This window comes from Pangasianodon hypophthalmus, chromosome 9 (genome assembly GCF_027358585.1).
Source record: "Pangasianodon hypophthalmus isolate fPanHyp1 chromosome 9, fPanHyp1.pri, whole genome shotgun sequence".
Taxonomy (NCBI): Eukaryota; Metazoa; Chordata; class Actinopteri; order Siluriformes; family Pangasiidae; genus Pangasianodon; species Pangasianodon hypophthalmus.
In genome coordinates this window covers 26,036,645-26,054,084 of record NC_069718.1, presented here as the reverse complement: position 1 = coordinate 26,054,084, position 17,440 = coordinate 26,036,645, and the positions used below count along the sequence as shown (strand labels likewise).

Genomic DNA, 17,440 nt, shown 5'->3' with positions numbered 1-17,440 from the left:
CTCAGAGACTGTATATTTTTAGATTTTTATATATTGTATACATTATATTTTTAATGTATATTTTTCTTTTCTTCTTTTTTTTTTAGGGAGACGTGCAAAGTAAGAATTTCATTGTATGGTCAAAACCATTGTGTTTTCACCCTGCATATGACAATAAACCTCTTGAATCTTCAATTTTTATTTATTTTTATTTTTTTTGGTGATTCCTTGAAATTAGACTCTTCTCATGTAAAATTTCTAATTATTTTATTACTACTCCTTGCAAAATTTGCACTAACAATCAGCTGAACAAAGAATCAAATAAACAAAACCTTTCATTCAGTACAGAAACTCTTGTTTCTTCCGCCATTTTGAAAGTTTAGGACTCGGAAACTCGGCTATCAAAATTATCTCCGAGTTTCCCAGTCGTAATTACGACTTAAGGGGTTGTTCATTTGCAACTTCTTATTGGGAAACTCGTATTTACGATAATTTATTTAGCACGTGACGGCAGCATTGATGCAGTGTTCAAGTGCTGGCCGTGACTGAATCCGGGAGAACTGTGCGTTAAAGTGGTGTGTTATTTCTTTATTTCTTTCCGTATTTATTTGTTTGTTTTGTATAATCAGCGACAAGATGTTTATTTTTGCCTTACTGAAATCAAAATAAAGACCCGAACAGCTAACAGGCATAGTTATTATCACTTACATCTCACTTTCCGTTAATGCCGCGTTCACGACAACTAGGAAGTCGGAATTTTCCAACTTTCTTTCTTTCTTTCTTTCTTTCTTTTTATTAAAGTGGATGTGATAATTCACTGTGAATAGCGCTGAAAAGTACATGGAAGAGCAGTCTGATTTAAAAAAAAACTCTCGCAAAAAGCGAATTAACATTAAATCACGCTGTTATTCTTGTTCTTACTTTTCACTCTTATGAGCGACGCCATGTTGAAGTGACGTCACTGAGTCGCAACTCGGACAGGTCAGAGGTCTCGAAAACAACTTCAACGTTCCGAGTAGGAATTACGAGTTGGAGAGCCGTTCAAAAGGATCTTTCCTACTGGAAAGTCAGAAACCTCCCTATCCTAACATAGCCACGGTTACTGGGAAGTTGGAGATGGGGAAACCGGACACTGGGAAGTCTGAACCTGGAAAGCCGGAGACTGCTTTCCCACTTGGTCATGAATGTGGCATTATGCTGCCTTCAACTCCTCCTTGGAAGTTTGTGTGTACGAGTTCAGAGGTGGTGATTACGGCGTGGTGTGAAATTAAATGGTTTTGTTCAGAAAAAAAAGGACGACGTGAGAAATCTTACTTTGTTTTTATTTATTCTTGTTTGTATCATCAACAACAAGAAGTTAATTTTGCCTTACTCAAAAGAAATAAAGAACTGAAAAGTTGTTGTTGTTCTTTCGGCTGCTCCTGTTAGGGGTTGCCACAGTGGATCATCAGTCTACCGATTTCATATAGGACAGTTTTTACGCCAGATCCTCCAGGGACTAAAGAACTGAACAGTTAACATGCATAATTATTTCTTAAATCAGGGGTCTTGGATCTTATCCAGAAAGGACCTGATTTCACTTGTTTAATCAGTTCATCTTGGTCTCCAACCAACTACCAGGTATGCCTCCAGTTTGGCTGTAATGAAAGCCTGCAGCCACACCGGCCCTTTCTGGATAAAACTGAAGACCCCTGACTTAAATCTTCCCGTCACATTCATATTGGGGGCCACAATGACTTTTTGTTATTGACACACTCCCAACTCGGGAAGTCGGGGCTCATAGAAAAATACAACTTCCTGAGCTGTATTTAAGACACTGTGGTGGTGTTCAAGTGCTTCAACCTCATAATTACGATATTTCTGACAGGATGTGAAGGAACATATGCTATATGCTGAATTCTACTAAAGGTCAACTCCTACTTTCCAACCACTGACTTAGATAAAAAAGAAAACACCCCTTCAACTCGGAATTCCTACTCGAGGACCCAAGGCAGTCTCCTCATTTTATTTTCTAATTATATCCTAAGTATATTTGCACTTCCTTTTTTTGCAGTGATTCTACATTATTCCTGCTTATGGAACTAATGTCTGCGCTCTGTGGAAGCCATGGACGAACACCAGCAATGTGTGTGCTGCCTCAACATTGACCATATCAGAGAAATTGTCTTCAGTTCAGATGTCCCCTGCACTAATTACACAGCAATGCCAAGGCAACATAGCCCACCAGCTGGCATAATTAGATCTTGATTCTGAGGCAAAAAAAAAATGATCAAAGTCTCTCTAGAAGCAAGCTACGTCTGGAGCCACATCTAGGAGACATTTCCCAGCTGACTGCGAGCCAACGTTTAAGCCACAGTGTTCAACTCTGGCTTCAGCAGTGTTCAGAATCTGATTTAGCCTTTACCAGCTCGCATGTGCTGTTGACAGGCTCCAAACTCTGCCACATTCAAAACCCTGATGGCCCAGATTGGACTGATGAGCCCAGATAATGCTGAATGTGATGTTCTGCACGCTTGGCCACAGGGAATTTTGCTGTGCCTCGATCGAGGAACTACATGGAGAGCATTGGAAAAGGTTTATAAACTTGTCTATTGCACCGCACCTGAGCTTTGCAGCACATGCTTTAGCTAACAGGATGGATTGTGAGCAGGCCGGCCTGGGACGAATCCCAGATGAATGCTATGCTCAGAAACACAATGACCAAACACTGAATGCAGATGCACTGGTGACATTCTGGTGAGGTCTTATGACATTGCCTCATGCGTGAGCATACAGGTTAATCCTTAAGAGTTTTGTTGCTCACAGTGGAGCGATCACACCAATCCGCAGCTGTTGAAATATTGAGCTGATTGAAGCCTCACCCCTGGCAATGGGACACTTGAGACAGGACACCAGACGGATCTTCACCAGTTTGCTTTATGGATGGTGCCAGGTGTAGTTGGCATGCTGCTGGAACGGTGTGTAAAGAACCTGTGAAACCTGTGCACTTCTCTCCATGGCTTCTTTGATTGCAGTAATCAAAGAAGCCATGGAGAGAAGTGCACAGGTTTCAGAATCAGAAACCCGAACAACCGAATGGATCGGCCAGATGGCACTGTCAAATTACCCCAAACCTGGCTCGTCAGCTAGGCACCCACATCATTTCCTGTGACTTTAACCTGTGACAAAAACCAAATATCACAGACAGAGATGCATCCTCTTCTCAGTGAAAGGGGCAAACTCTTCCAGGACTCTCTGGAGGCATGAGGCTTTTTTTTTTCCCTCAACAAATCCCTTGGAATTTTTCTCAATTAATCACTTCAGTAATCACAGATGTGTATGTAGAAAATATTATTTGATCAACTAACACAAAATATGTTATATATAATATAATATAATATAATATAATATAATATAGCTATATCATTATAAGCTCAAATATATTTTGGTCAGTTTAGAGTTTTCCGAAAAAGTTTTTAATTTTATTCTACTCTAAAATGGTCATAACACATATTTGATTAGTTTCTTGAAATTTATAAGTATTAGGTACATTACATGTGCCTTCACTATTTCATCTTTTGAGGACTTTGATTATTTTTAATTTAATTGTTTTATTTTAAAGTGACGTATATGGGCAAATCACACCTTCCAACAAATGTCCACCATCTGATGAAGTTAGTTTTATCTTTTTCATTTTGCAGGTGTCTGAGGTTGTCCGAGTCGCATCGTCCTCACCAGCAGGGGACGCTTTTGTCCAACCTCATGAAGTCCAGGTTTGCCTCAGAGGCTTCTTTTTACACAGAATCTTTTACTTACCTGTCATGCATTGTGCTTCGAAACACAAAAAAAAGGGAAGACCATCACCAAGTCTGACATTAAAAAGCCTATTTACATACTTAATACTATCTTATTTTACTGTGTACATTTATCTTTTGTATAGTTGTGATGTTTTGAAGATAACATTATAGATTTCTTTGTTTAGGAATCAATAGTATTACTATAACCTTAACCAAACCCCGGTGCAGTGCTGGTAAGGCCCAACAGAAAGGTTTAATCTGTACATTTGTGCAATACAAACAAAACCAGGAAGTCTTTTTTTCCCCAAATACTTCATTTTAAGGATCAATTCAAGTGTCACATGCAGGGAAAAAAAAGGTTTCTGTACAGTGTCTAGAAACATTGAAAACAGTTTATACTCTCTGGCCTGGTTTTCTAGCTTAAATGACGTTCAGAGACTCGTCTTGTTAGGAGAACCTCAGACCACAGACACAGACACCTCAGCTTCCGTTGCAATGAAGTATCATAAGCCTTCTTTTTCATTAAAATACTTTTCACTTGACTCCGGGGGCAGGTATAATAACCACAACCCTTATTTCTGACTCAGCTTTCAATAGCACGATTTTCTAAATTTCTGTTCATCATAAAAAAAATGAAAGCTGTACCATGTGTAAGTGGTTTTGGTTTCCAGAGAAAGTGGAATTGCTAAACCTTTTACAGAGTCTCTTACAGAGTCAACTCTCTGTACATCTAAACGGGTAAATATTAAAGTTTACAGAACACACTACTCTGATGACAAAGCTAGAATGTTTCCCATCATAGTGTAATAATAAGAACCCAGAACCCAACCACACTAAGAAAGCGGAAATGAAGATTAATTTCTAGGAACATCCTGTCACTTCACGTCTCTTAGAACTGTTGGTTTGTGTGTAAATTCTGGTGAGAGCACATATGTTTGTCAGCTCTAACTGAAAACCAAACCTGTGCCTTTTCACCACTGAACAAAGCTGTTGGTGTAAAGCCGGTCTGGTTTGTTTATGCAAATCAGTATGACGAACATTGTAACGCCAAATGGAAAAGAACATTTCAACAAGCTCACCTCTCCCATCCAAGATACCAACCATTCCAAATAGTTTATGTCAAAGTTGCTCAATATCAATAAAACCGCACCTCAGAATCATCCAGACTACACCTACATTCCTTTTCGCTAGACAGCACTCTGCGAACGACTGTATCTTAGCAAACAAAAATATCTTAAATACAGTATATTCAACTAATATTTCCCTTTACTAGGATGTTTTTAAAATTCTAGCTACTTATACTCATTTTTTTTTAAGCAATGAACTTTTCTTAGTCTATTGACAGATCATTTTGTTTATTTTAAGCATTTTATTTCTAGTAAGAAGCAAACTTATTTTCAGCTTGAAATGAATAAGTATGTCCATTCAGTATGCCCTACTGCTTATCCTACACAGGGTCGCGGGTGGCCTGGAGCCAATCCCAGGGGACTCGGGGCACAAGGCAGGGGTCACCCTGGACGGGGTGCCAAAGCATCGCCTCTACATTTATATCCTAATCTACTTATGGAACATTACTGCCAAAATTTACAAAATTCTAAGTTTACAATGGGAAATGAGTTCTTACTGATTATCAGTGAAAAAAGTTCACTTTTAGCATTTAAACATGAGCCTCATTATTGTCTCTTCACTCGACTGATCTCTGTTTGTGCTAACATTGGTGTGAAATAAAAATAAAACCTGATTAATTCACTCACTTTTGTTCAGTTGAATAAATTTCTTGTTATTTATGTCTTGTTATTACTTCACAAATATCTGTCTGCTGTTATCATTACAGCGTGTGTGAGTGCTCTTCTCTGCTTTGAGGACAGACATTTTGAGAGCCGGTATCTGATCTCAAACTGACTCGTTTAGCCTTATGTGCATTTCGTTGTGGCATGTAACTTTGTAACAACTTGAGCAAATTGTGAGAAAACCACACTTAGAGATCAAGGTTTTAGATATCTTTTGGCAAGAAAGTCAACACCAAGGGTTAGACTTAGCCTAACTAAAATAAATTTAGTAATAAATATTTTTATTTTTAAAAAAAAATATTTTTAATATTTTTATTTTTAATATTAGAGGCCTCCTGCCTCATGTTTACTCAATCCCTGAGCAACTTATTATCATATTAATAATAATATATTACATTTTATTTATATTTCACTTTTCAGTAACCAGTTCATTCTTACTTTTTTAGTGAGCAAGAAGTGAACATGGAAGGAGAGAGAAAATAAAAATAGTACAGCACAGAAAAAAAAGACAGTAATGAGAAATGAGGAAGAGAGAAAGAAAATGAAAGACAATGGCATGCTGTGAGCATTAATAATTAAGGATGAGGACAGTTAATAAGTTAGATAAATTAATATTTTACTAAGAGAAGGCATGGAAAGAAGAATTAGTTCTTGATGTATCAAAGAAAAGTGACTAGATGTCCTGCAATTATATTTATTTATTTATTTATTTATTTTCAGTGTGGAGTAATCTACCAGGAAGTAAAGCCAGTGTTTTGAAGTATAGAAGTGTCAGATCTGTTTTTCCAGTTCAACAGTATCACCTTTGGAGCAACTGTAAGACCTATTAATATAAAAAGCACCAGTGGATGAGCAAAGGGGAAGAACGAACACCACTCGGTGCTTCCAAGTGTCAAAAGACAGATAAACAAACGACACAAAGTTTATCTTTATGGTTTATTGAACAGTAATTACACGATATACATAGTGTTTCATTGAAACAAGAGCACTTGTACGACTGGCCATTCATATTCCGAGGACTCTTTTGTTTAAGTACAGCAGTCTTAATGTACGAGAAATGTGCAGCGCAAGTTGCTATGAGCAGCGTGGCCTCTTGTACTCTGAAGGAATTTTTTCAAATTCAGTCTTTCATATCCAGCCATGACACTGGTCTAACATTAGACAGTCCTTTCCCCAAACCAGTGGGTAATGAGACCCGTCACTGGCAGATATTTATATTTGAAACACTGAGCCAAAAAAAAAAAAAAAAAACACAAAAAAAAAGGGAAACAAATACACATGGGTCTGCAATAAAAACAGCATATATATACACACTTCATTTGGTATATACACATATTTACAATATATATATATAAATATAGTAAAATAGATTAAATTACACTGATGTTCTTCTATAAATAAGTGTTGGACAATACATTTTAGATGACACGATGTTAGTGACTAGAAGCAGAGTGAGGTTGTACTAATGTGTGTGTGCGTATGTGTGTGTGTAAAGGCTGCACAGAGGCAGCCTAAATTCACTCAGTGGCTAATGACACAACAGTGGACGTGACCAGTTTTAAATAAATCCTCTTGCCCTTTCCCTATCCTTTTCTATCTTTCTGATTTTTTCCCTCCGTCTCAGTCTCCCTCTGGCAAACATTCAAAAAACTTTAAGCTGCCGATGGTTAATAAATACTGAAGATGGAAAAGTTGAAAGCCTCATCTTCTACTTCTCTTGAAAGGTTTTAATGTACTGTCTGTTTAGTAATGTGAGATTCAACACATTTTCAACCACTGCACGTGGTTAAATGTTAATTCTTCTTCAAAGAAATACTTTGGTGACTTCTAACAGTTAAAAGCACAGCAATCTAGCCTTCAGTCTTGCCTTTTGATCAGTGAGGTTATTGCTGTAAAATATGTTCTCAAATAGGTTTTCAGTGTGTTAGAGTAAATTCATCCTTCGTTCAAGAAAAAGGTACTAAACTGGTGGATATTTTGGTTCCTTTTGGATTTACCTGGGTAAGTGAATGTAGTGTACCTTTACGACGTTAAACTATTGTACCTTGAGGAACGCAAATGTACCTGTATAGTACCTTTTTCTCCTGACAGTGTCTTGTTCGACTACCAAAAACCTCAGGTGAAAGACTAAAGGACTTTGTTCATTAGTAAATCTAAGCGTTTTTTTTTTTTTACAAGTCGACTAATATAGTACAGTCAAATGACATTGTAACTCGTAAGATCAAAGCTGACTAGTAAAGGTTGAATTGACGACGTTTACATATATTTTGATTATTAAGTGCTTTTCAATATACAAACCAGTAGGAAAGATTTTTTGGCAAAGGTAAAAAGAGAAGTCAAATGCTAGGTCTTGACTTGGGTGAGTTGCGACACGGAGCTAGTTGAGTTTTTTTTGCGAGTTCGAGTAGCTAAATACTGAGTACTGTGCACTGAGATCATTCTCTTGATTTGCACTTGCATTCACGATTTCTGTAATACATCAGTATTTGAATTAACAGGACTGAAAACGCAGGAACTAATATAAAAACTTGTCATGGCAACAAAAGTGTAAGATAAAGCACCATCCTTGTGGCCTAACAGCATACTGTACAGAGTTCAGCACATTCTCTCAGAATGGTATGAAGTTCTTTGCTCTGAGCTGGAAGAAGAGCAGGATTTGTCAATTTTGTTTGCGGTTGTAGCAATGAGAACAGGAACAGTCAAAGACTGGACAGCAGCTAGGCACCGCTAGAGACATGTCCAGCCCACCTGTCACTCACGCTGCCTCTTAGTGACCATTGCCCTGGCCCTCAGAAGCACCAGCATTGTGGACCCAGTCCAGGATGATCAGAGTCATGCAACCGAACATGACAACGAATCCACTGGCCAGGAACAGGACTGCCTGCAGGACACACAAAAGGACATGACCTTTAAATAACCTAAATATAAGATTAAGCTTTTTTTTTTTATTTCAATTATTTTTTTTTAATAGTGCTAAAAGAGTTTGAACCAGCTTGTTCGTCTTTTATGCTTGATTTTGTGAACACCCGTCCCTCACACTTTTAGGATAATTGAAGCCATTTCAAACAGAACTTAATCACAATTTGACGATATGACAAGACTTTCTTACCCCTATCTTCTGCACAGAGTTCATGGGCTCCTTCTTTACCAGCTTGATGTAGAAAGCAGACGGCAGGATGAAGATCAGCATAGCGGCAGCAGAAGCACCTTAAAAAGAAAAAAAAAAAATCTTAAACATGACACATTTGTTGACTATTTTATTGTTGACTAAATTCTCTTGGTTTTAGGATTTGTCTTATCAAATGAAGGAATTTAGTATTTCCTATGCGGTTGTGCTGTGACTGTTGACCTACCAATGAATCCAAAGATATCCCTAATGGTGGGGACGAAGATGACGAGAACGTTGACCCCAGCCAACAAAGCCACAGTGATGATGGTGTGGCGGATCCAGTTGAAATCTTTTGAAACGCCTAACAGATGATTCACCGAGGTACGGATCTGATATGGCAGAGAAAAAAGATTTCTTAATTTTCAGATTTCTAGTTCAGAGTCTATTGTAACAACAGGTTTGCAGTGCTTCTCTAGAAACATGCTAGTAAGATTTATATCTCAATAACAGCTACATCAAAGTATGTGATCATAGAACAGTTATACTCACAGGAAAGAGGACAACAGGGACAGTAAGAGTGACAGCAACCAGCACAGCCAGACGTACAATCAGCAACACCACATCGAATTTGAACACCTTTGAGTATGTGCGTAAAAGTTCATCCTCGACCGCATCTAGAAAACACAAATACATTTCATTATTAGATGATCGGCACCCCTTCCCCTTCTGGCACTGTTGCTCGTAAAAAAAAAAAAAAAAAAAAAAGTCTGACAATTTTTTTAAATGAGGGGAAAAAAAAGTCCTTGCTTGTGTAACATTTCCAATCTTTCAATCTTTCCAAGAACTTCAGCAAACACATGTTATTTTCCTGCCAAGACAAACAGCACAGAGGCCAGATGTCAGGGCCTGCATCTTTCTCAAACCTTACGCAAGAACTACCGGAACTGAGGTGAGGTGGGTATTAATTTACAATCCATTCTCACATGTTACTTTTTCATGTGACAATCTGTGTGTCAGTATTTGAAAAATTTGCCAGCTCTGCAAGATTTATGAAAGTGGTTTTATTCTCAGATGAGAGAATGCCTTGTCGCGTGCTTACCGTGGAAGGTCAGGTATCCAAACAGAGCAGCGAGCAGATACATGACGAACATGGACAGGAAAGACACATTAGCCACATTCTGCATCTTTCTCCGGGAACGACTGAGGAAAAATAATGAGACTTGATGAGATTTTGCTACAGCTTGAACCATTCCAAGACATCTCAGTCTATCTTCTGTCTTTCAACCGGACTTTAAAATGTCAAAGCTTCAAACTTACTCTTTGAGCTCCTCGTACATGGGCAAAATAGCCGGGTGGCACACAAAGGCAAAGGTGAGAATTGGCACGGCATACACAGTCTGAAGAGAGGAGGGACAAAATTATAGTTATACACCAAAAATCACACTGAAGGCACTCACAGAAACCCTGCTGTAATAGCCAGTATCTTCTGTATCTGTACCTGTGAGTTGAAGACAAAGTATTTGGGTTTGCAAGAATCCTCGTTATAGGCGGTGGCCGTGATGTTGGGATGTGCAGTCGTGTTGTTTAATGTCATGTTGATGAAATCATTGAGAAGAGGGCAGGAGATCTGGAATTTCTTGTAGATCACCTGAAGAAAAAAAAATCTGATGTTTATCTTGTTCTCATGAGTGGAAACATGGCAATAAATAATTATAAATAACAGCAAATCACATTTGCTTACCACAATTAGGAAGAAGACCATGCACAACAATGAGAACCCACTTGTGTAGCCAAGATAGCCTGTGATAAAGAAGAAATACAAAATTAGCTTCCTTCTGTCTGGCTTAACCTGGCTCTAGACTTCCCTTTCAGTCTGTTTTCTTTCTTTTTTTTTGTTGGAAAGACACTCACCCAGATTTTTAAGCAGTGAAAGCGGCAAAATAATGACGACAGTAACAAGCAACACCAGGTAGTCTCCGTTGGTGTACCATACCCTAAAAAAAAGAACAAGGTTTATCGTTAACACTGATGGAGAATTTAGATGTCAATACAAAACTCATTACAATTACACTTATTATTACTATTATTATTATTATTATTATTATTACTACCCAGGATGAACCCTACTCTGCAAGCTGAATATTATTTTTCACAAGATAACGCTCATGCATTAGGTCATTGCAAGCTACAGCTCCGTGTGGTACGAGGCTGTCTAAAAAGACCCCTTTGATCGGCACTCGAAATACATCTTGTCCTAGCTGACACTACAATGAAACACTTCACCACTCAAAGGACACTTAGACAATCAGACAGACACTACAAGCGAACATCTACCATACACTGAAACTACACATGCATGTATGAAGAAAACTCTTGAAGAATATACATTAATTCATTTGAAAATAGTTGCAGAGTATCTTACCCTTCATCTCCTACAAATGCTTTGATGACTATTGGTAATTCGTACTTCACAATGAAGAGGTAGCTGGACATGGCTGGAGATGAAAGACAGATGTTAGAACATATTTACTTCCTTATTCAAATTCTTTCAAAAAAAATTAATACACTAGTGTACAAACTCACTAAATGCTAAGACCCCGGAAATTGCTTTAAAAAACCCCCACAACATACAAAATACTTCTTGAGACGTGTAATATAATTTGTCCCACATTACAAAAGCTGTTTGAGTGATGAATCCTGCATGAATTGTCATCTCACCTCCAAAGTTCTGCATGGTGATGGAGCACGACGCTGCAAGCTTGCCTGGCAAGCCGAAAGCCTTGTAGCCCAACTGCTCATAGACCAAAGAACCTGGCGTAGGAAGGATGATACACAATCAATACCTGTCACATTCATGTGGGTTACAACTCAGAATAAATACTGGATAGAGGAACTGGTGCTAACCTCCTTCATTAGCGGTCTTGAGCAGCAGATGTACAGAGTAGAGGGAAAATAAGGACACAGCTACCAGCAGGATGCTGCCAAACAGACCAGAGAAAAGTGATAAATTATTAAACATACTCATACAACTGCTGTCATGGTTTGCCAAGGGAAGCTGTTTTCTAGTGTAAAGCAGTTCTTTAGGTTACACAGGCTAAAATGCAGACTATTCAACATTTCCAGGAAGCTTGATGAGCAGACACAGGGGTGTTAATGCTGTGTGTTTATGCAACATTTATAATGAATAAAGAGGAAGATAAGAGCTCCATCCTAACAAACCAGCCACACAACTACAGAACTATCTGATCTAATCACATTGTTCCCATGATTTAAATATGTACTACATCTAACTTGACATAGACACACACTGAGATTTGATTCGATTTTATATGTCTACATGACCTTCGCAAGCTTACATACAGACATGTACCATGATCCCGCATTTATATTTAAAACACATACGGATCTGATCTTAAATTTGGGGAAGTATGCAGGTTCCATTCATGTCACCTGTAGACATAGTTATACTCAAAATAAATACTGTTTAGAGGAAATGTCAAAAAAACCCACAAAAAAAACAAAAAAACAGGAAGTGGAAACGACATAGTGCACACATGACCTAACTATCCTCCACACTGTATATAACTGGCAGCCTGCCTGCAGAGGTATTAATGTGCTTGCTAAGAGGCTTGGCTTGCTTGTGAGCAGCTCACAGTGTAAAACCAGAGGTTTCACACACACACACACTCTCCTACTCTCAAATGCAAACTTGCACAAATCATGTCTGTTTGTAAACACGTATTAAGTACGGAGGAACCTGGCGTGCTGGTTAGCCCTGAAACTTGGGCAAACCTCAGCTGGAATTAACATTAGATAGTGTAGAAAGAAGAGAATTATTTATTCTAAAGTTCCTCTAAAATATATCTGTACGTTCTGCCAGGAACTTAGCTCATTTCCTGGTTTGCCGAGAGTTTTGTTCAAATTAAAATGACTTGATTGCTAAAGCTGGTCCTAATAACAGGCTGATTTGATCAGTGATGCTTCATAGGCATAAGCCTCTGGTCGATCTAATGTACCCTTGAGGACTATAAACCGACACCATCAGTATCACATGATACTCACACAAACAGGGCGATGCCCGTGTTGGCCATGGCGTACGATAAGCCGAGTATCCCGCTGCCCATGATGGCATTGCCCAGGTTGAACACGGACATCCCGAACGAAGCCGTGCCAGGATGCTGGAAGAAGAGCAGAAGAAGGCACAGATTAAATCTCTCACATTTTCAGGATGCATCAGCAGGTATGCACTTGCATTCCTCACACCCTTCCTATTTAGTTTCATTGAATCATTCAGTGGTTCATGACTCACTGACATTATCTGCTTTAATAGAACTGAGTGAACAATAAGCTGGGGTTAGAAATTCCAAATATGTTTCACTACTCTTACATTATATGGCCAAAAGTTTGTGGACACTTTTGTGACCATCACACCTGCATGTGCTTGTCTAACACCCCATTCCAGATTTATTCCCCCCTGTGTTTGCTGTTATAATGAGCTCCACTCTTCTGGGAAGCTTTCCACTAGATGTTGGAGCGTGGCTGTGGGGATTTGTGTTCATTCAGCTACAAGAGCATTAGTGAGATCAGGCGCTGATGTCGGGATGTCGAGGAGATCTGGGGTGCAGTCACTATACAGCATACAGAGACACCTGTGTGCTTCCAACTTTGTGAAACAGTTTGGAGAAGGAACACATTTTGGTGTGATGGTCAGACGCCCACAACCTTTTAGCCTTATAGTGGATCTGATACCGGTACTCACATATTCAACTTCATACTTCTTCTTTCCTTGGATGTAACTTGGGAGGAAGTTCTGGCTTTCAGCATCCACGTCACCGTATGGACTGCAATTTAGGGAAAACATACATATATACATATATATTGAATTTTATTCTGTATTATAATAATATGTGAATTTTAATGAGTAACAGCAGGTAGTGTAGGTGATACCTGCTCAGTGGCACTTTCTTGGTGGGACAGGTAGAGTACTCGTTGCTGTTGGAACTGGAGCTGCTGTCTTCATCTGGTGAAATGCTAAAGCGGCTCATCTCTGCTGTTCCAGGAGTAACGTTCATTCTGCAGAACCCATCACACACACACACACACACACACACACACACAAGATTCACACTCAGTGCTTTTGAATGAGCATACCACTCCAGTGAGTGTGACCTGCGCAGAGGAGTGTTTCGGGTTGACCACGTGATCGCCGAGCGGAAAGGGGCGGGGTTTGTCGGGGCGCGGGGGGGGCCGGTGAGTCACCGACAGCGCGCGCTCGCGAGCAGTGGAAATTTCCAACCGGCATCTTCAGCGTGTCTGTGAATAAAGACCGGCGTGTTCCCTAAACACCGCCATGAGTCACAATACAGCACACTGCGCCAGTGTACCACCAGTTACCGGGGTTTCTGCCAGAAAAATATCTATATGCATATTTATATATCTGTAGTGATAAATATAATATCATATCATACCATAAATATATATATATATATATAGAGAGAGAGAGAGATAGGAATAAATTTTAATAGTAATGATGCAACACCTTTAAGAGATTCAGGGCACATAATGAAAATACTCCTACTACTCCTATACATTATTATTATTATTATTATTAAAGTCATAAGCTTATTTATAGAGAGTAAGAATTAAAGGAAGCAAGGCCACGTGCATCCGTTTTTTTTTATGTTTTTTTTTTTTTTTCTTTTGCGCAAGACGTCCATTTCCCGTCATCCAGCCCTCATCCCCACCCAGACAGACAGACAGACAGACAGACAGGCTGGCTGATGAAACTCATAAATCAGATGAACACTGCTACAGTTATCCCATACATCCCCTCCTCTTCCTCCCCACATTTCTGCTGTTTATTACATATTAATGTATTTATTCTGTGCATTTGGAGGCGGCTAGGTCACGTGACTGCGGTAGACAGTTTTATAGAGCTGATTGTATATTTCCATCCTGTCCTCAGCTGTGGCTCAGTCGCCTGAGACATGAAGGACACCAAGAATTTTGGAGTAAAAAAAATTTTTTTATATAAACAAATAAAAAAAAAAAAATATATATATATATATATATAAAAAGAGGCTTTTTTTATTTAAAAAAACGCATAACAAGAATTTAAATTTTTTCTCACATCTAATTTCCTCTATTTGCACACAATACATCCATTTCATTGCATGTATGAAACAGCTGTTAATAAAGGTAATATATAATAAATAATTAAATAAATAATCTTACCTCTGAAACAAAAAAAAAGCCCTTTCTTCAGGTTGTTCCTTTGCGCGGGTTTTAAACCACTTCCTCTTTTTTTTAACTACAAAATTGTAATGGTTGAGGACGAATAGAAAAAGAGTCGAATACGAAAACACACAGAGAAAGACAGCTAATGATAAATAGTGGACTAGTAATAAATATTATAATACTAGAATAATACTAAAACCGGCTTAAACGGATAAAGCGCAGGAGCTGTATTTCCCAAAGATGCGTGTCCTCGAATAAGCAACGCCGCCGGATGCTGTGAGCTTATATGGGCTGAATTGCATCAGCTTTTACACACACACACACACACACACACACACACACACACACACAGAGGGAGAGGGAGGGAGGGAGAGAGACAGAGAGAGAGGGGTGAGGCGTAATGACGTGGTTTGTATACAAACACTAGGCTACAGAGCACTATAGGCTTTATCTGCTTGTAATATTAAATTTAAGAAGGAAAATTGTTCTAACAAACACATGAGACAATGTAATCAGAATTTTCTACCCTTGTCAACTTTTAAACTAAATGAAATCACATCACATTAAATCACATCATATCATATGTGATAAAAGCACTATAAAATATAGTAGGCTATTAGAACAGCTTATGTAAAATGTCCTCATACACTTCAACATCTTAAACGAAATATATCCTTCTTCTAAATTTTAGATCTAAAATTTAATCTTGAAGATATGCCTTGCTTGTAAAGTTCTCCAGAAGGCACTTTGAGAAATCGTATGAAAAGATTTAGATGTTCGGTATCTTCAGAAGATCTAAATATTTTCATACGATTTCTCAAAGTGCCTTCTGGAGAACTTTACCGGATTAACTGATAGAGAAGATGTGACTGCTGATACTTTTATTTTCACCTTACAGAATATAATGTATAGTAAAACCAAAGATCACTGTGTTCTGTTTTATTTGCTTAACAACATCATTATATTAGCAAAATATTATATACATAAATGTAGATTTCTTAAATCATACCTCTGTTTAGAATTTTCAGAAATGAACTAAAACTTTTTTCAGAAGCCCTTACAAAAATGAAAAGTCAAAAAGCATTAAAATTGTTTGATCTTCTAATATATAATTTACTGTAGAAATAGGTTTGCCCCTCCTCTTTTTTAAGTTGTTATTTATTTATTATTTATCGATTACGTCTTGGAGTCTTTCTGTTCTGATGTTCTGAACCTTCCATGTCAGTTTCCTGTTGAAAATTGACTATTTATGCCATTTTGTTGTTAATCATGTTTTGTAAAAAAAAAGAAAATTAAATAATATAATAGCACTAGGTTGAAAATGGTGTAGCACAGCCAACATTATCCACTGACCATTTATCCATCTCAACTCAGCCACTCTATATCCAGATTAAACAAGAATAGATTTGACTATCATCATCATCATCATCATCATCATCATCATCATCAGTGCCAAGAGAATGAACTCTTCTCCCATAACCACGGCCAAACCACACGCAACTCACTGTCCAAAGTATTTAAAGACTACACTGACTATACACTGCAAAAAATGACATCATAGCAAGTTAAAATAAAGTTAAAATAAAAAAATAATGTTTCAAGTCAACTAAATATAAGATTATTAAGCGTATTTCTAGACATTGTTACTCAATTTTCAAGCAGTGAATTTGTCTTAATCTATTGGCAAAAAAGTTTTGCTTATTTTCAAATGTATATTTCTAGAAAGAAGTAAAATAATCTGCCAATAAAATAAGACAATTTTAAGATTTTTATTAATTAGTAATATTGTTGTTATATTTGTTATGTAATAATCTCATTAATGAGAAATATTAGATCTCTTTTCCTTCGAGATACACTGTATGGCCAAAAGTATCTGGACACTTCTCCAAACTGTTGCCACAAAGTCGAAAGCACACAACTGTGGAGAATGTCTTTGTATGCTGTAACAGTAAGATTTCACTTTACTGGAACTAAGAGGCCCAAACATGTTCCAGCATCACAATGCCCCTGTGTATAAGGATTAGACATCTGTTTACAGTCATCCAGCCCTCATCCCCACCCAGAAGGACAAGATGATGAAACTCAAAACATCTCAGATGATCACTGGTACAATTATTCCATACAGTCCTTTTTTTTTTTTTTTTTTTTTACTTCTGCCGATTATTGATTGATTGATTGATTGTACGTATGTAATCTGTTTGGTCATAGACTGCATCCATTTGGTAATGCTCTTGTGGCTGAATGGACAAATCCCCACATCCATTCTCCAAAATCTCCAATCTTCTCAAAAGAGTGGAGGTTATAAGAACAGCAGAGAGGAAACCAACTCCATATTAATACCCATAGTTTTGGAAAGGGATGTTCAGCAACATACCTGTTTTTGATGGTCAGGTCTTCACATACTATACTTTTGGCCATGTAGTATATCTTCACTTGCTATGATGAACATACTTAATGTACTCATACTTACTGGCATATTACAATAGGTTATTTACCCACACACTCACATGTAACCACTAACCACACTGAGAGTTTGTTGTGGCCTGGGT

The 17,440-nt window shown here is 38.0% G+C and overlaps 1 protein-coding gene and 1 long non-coding RNA gene across 2 annotated transcripts; one reads left to right on the top strand and one right to left on the bottom strand.

Moving 5' to 3' along the window:
* Positions 1 to 98: 98 nt before the first annotated feature.
* Positions 99 to 6,311, top strand: LOC117598081 (uncharacterized). Its single transcript, XR_004578808.2, has 3 exons — positions 99 to 554; positions 3,660 to 3,731; positions 5,211 to 6,311. It is a non-coding gene; the product is annotated as an uncharacterized LOC117598081 (long non-coding RNA).
* Positions 6,312 to 6,467: 156 nt separating this feature from the next.
* On the bottom strand, positions 6,468 to 15,166 carry slc38a2 (solute carrier family 38 member 2). The gene is made up of 16 exons (XM_026919432.3): positions 14,889 to 15,166; positions 13,602 to 13,727; positions 13,414 to 13,495; positions 12,717 to 12,832; positions 11,559 to 11,632; positions 11,373 to 11,465; positions 11,077 to 11,149; positions 10,566 to 10,648; positions 10,396 to 10,454; positions 10,153 to 10,302; positions 9,972 to 10,051; positions 9,754 to 9,854; positions 9,204 to 9,328; positions 8,899 to 9,043; positions 8,655 to 8,752; positions 6,468 to 8,426 (listed from the first exon to the last, which is right to left on the bottom strand). Exons 2-16 carry the CDS (start codon positions 13,724 to 13,726, stop codon positions 8,313 to 8,315), a joined length of 1,518 nt encoding a protein of 505 aa, XP_026775233.1. The 5' UTR covers position 13,727; positions 14,889 to 15,166; the 3' UTR covers positions 6,468 to 8,312.
* Positions 15,167 to 17,440: the final 2,274 nt, after the last annotated feature.

What these genes read in the sequence shown, in the direction of transcription:
- slc38a2 (XM_026919432.3), bottom strand. Translation starts at nt 13,726, where the DNA reads ATGAACGTTACTCCTGGAACAGCAGAGATGAGCCGCTTTAGCATTTCA. An exon ending in AGAAGTATGAAGTTGAATAT is followed by an intron (nt 12,833 to 13,413) that starts GTGAGTACCGGT and finishes CTCTTCTTCCAG; the next exon opens with CATCCTGGCACGGCTTCGTT. An exon ending in TCCCTGTTGTCCTCTTTCCT is followed by an intron (nt 9,044 to 9,203) that starts GTGAGTATAACT and finishes CTGCCATATCAG; the next exon opens with ATCCGTACCTCGGTGAATCA.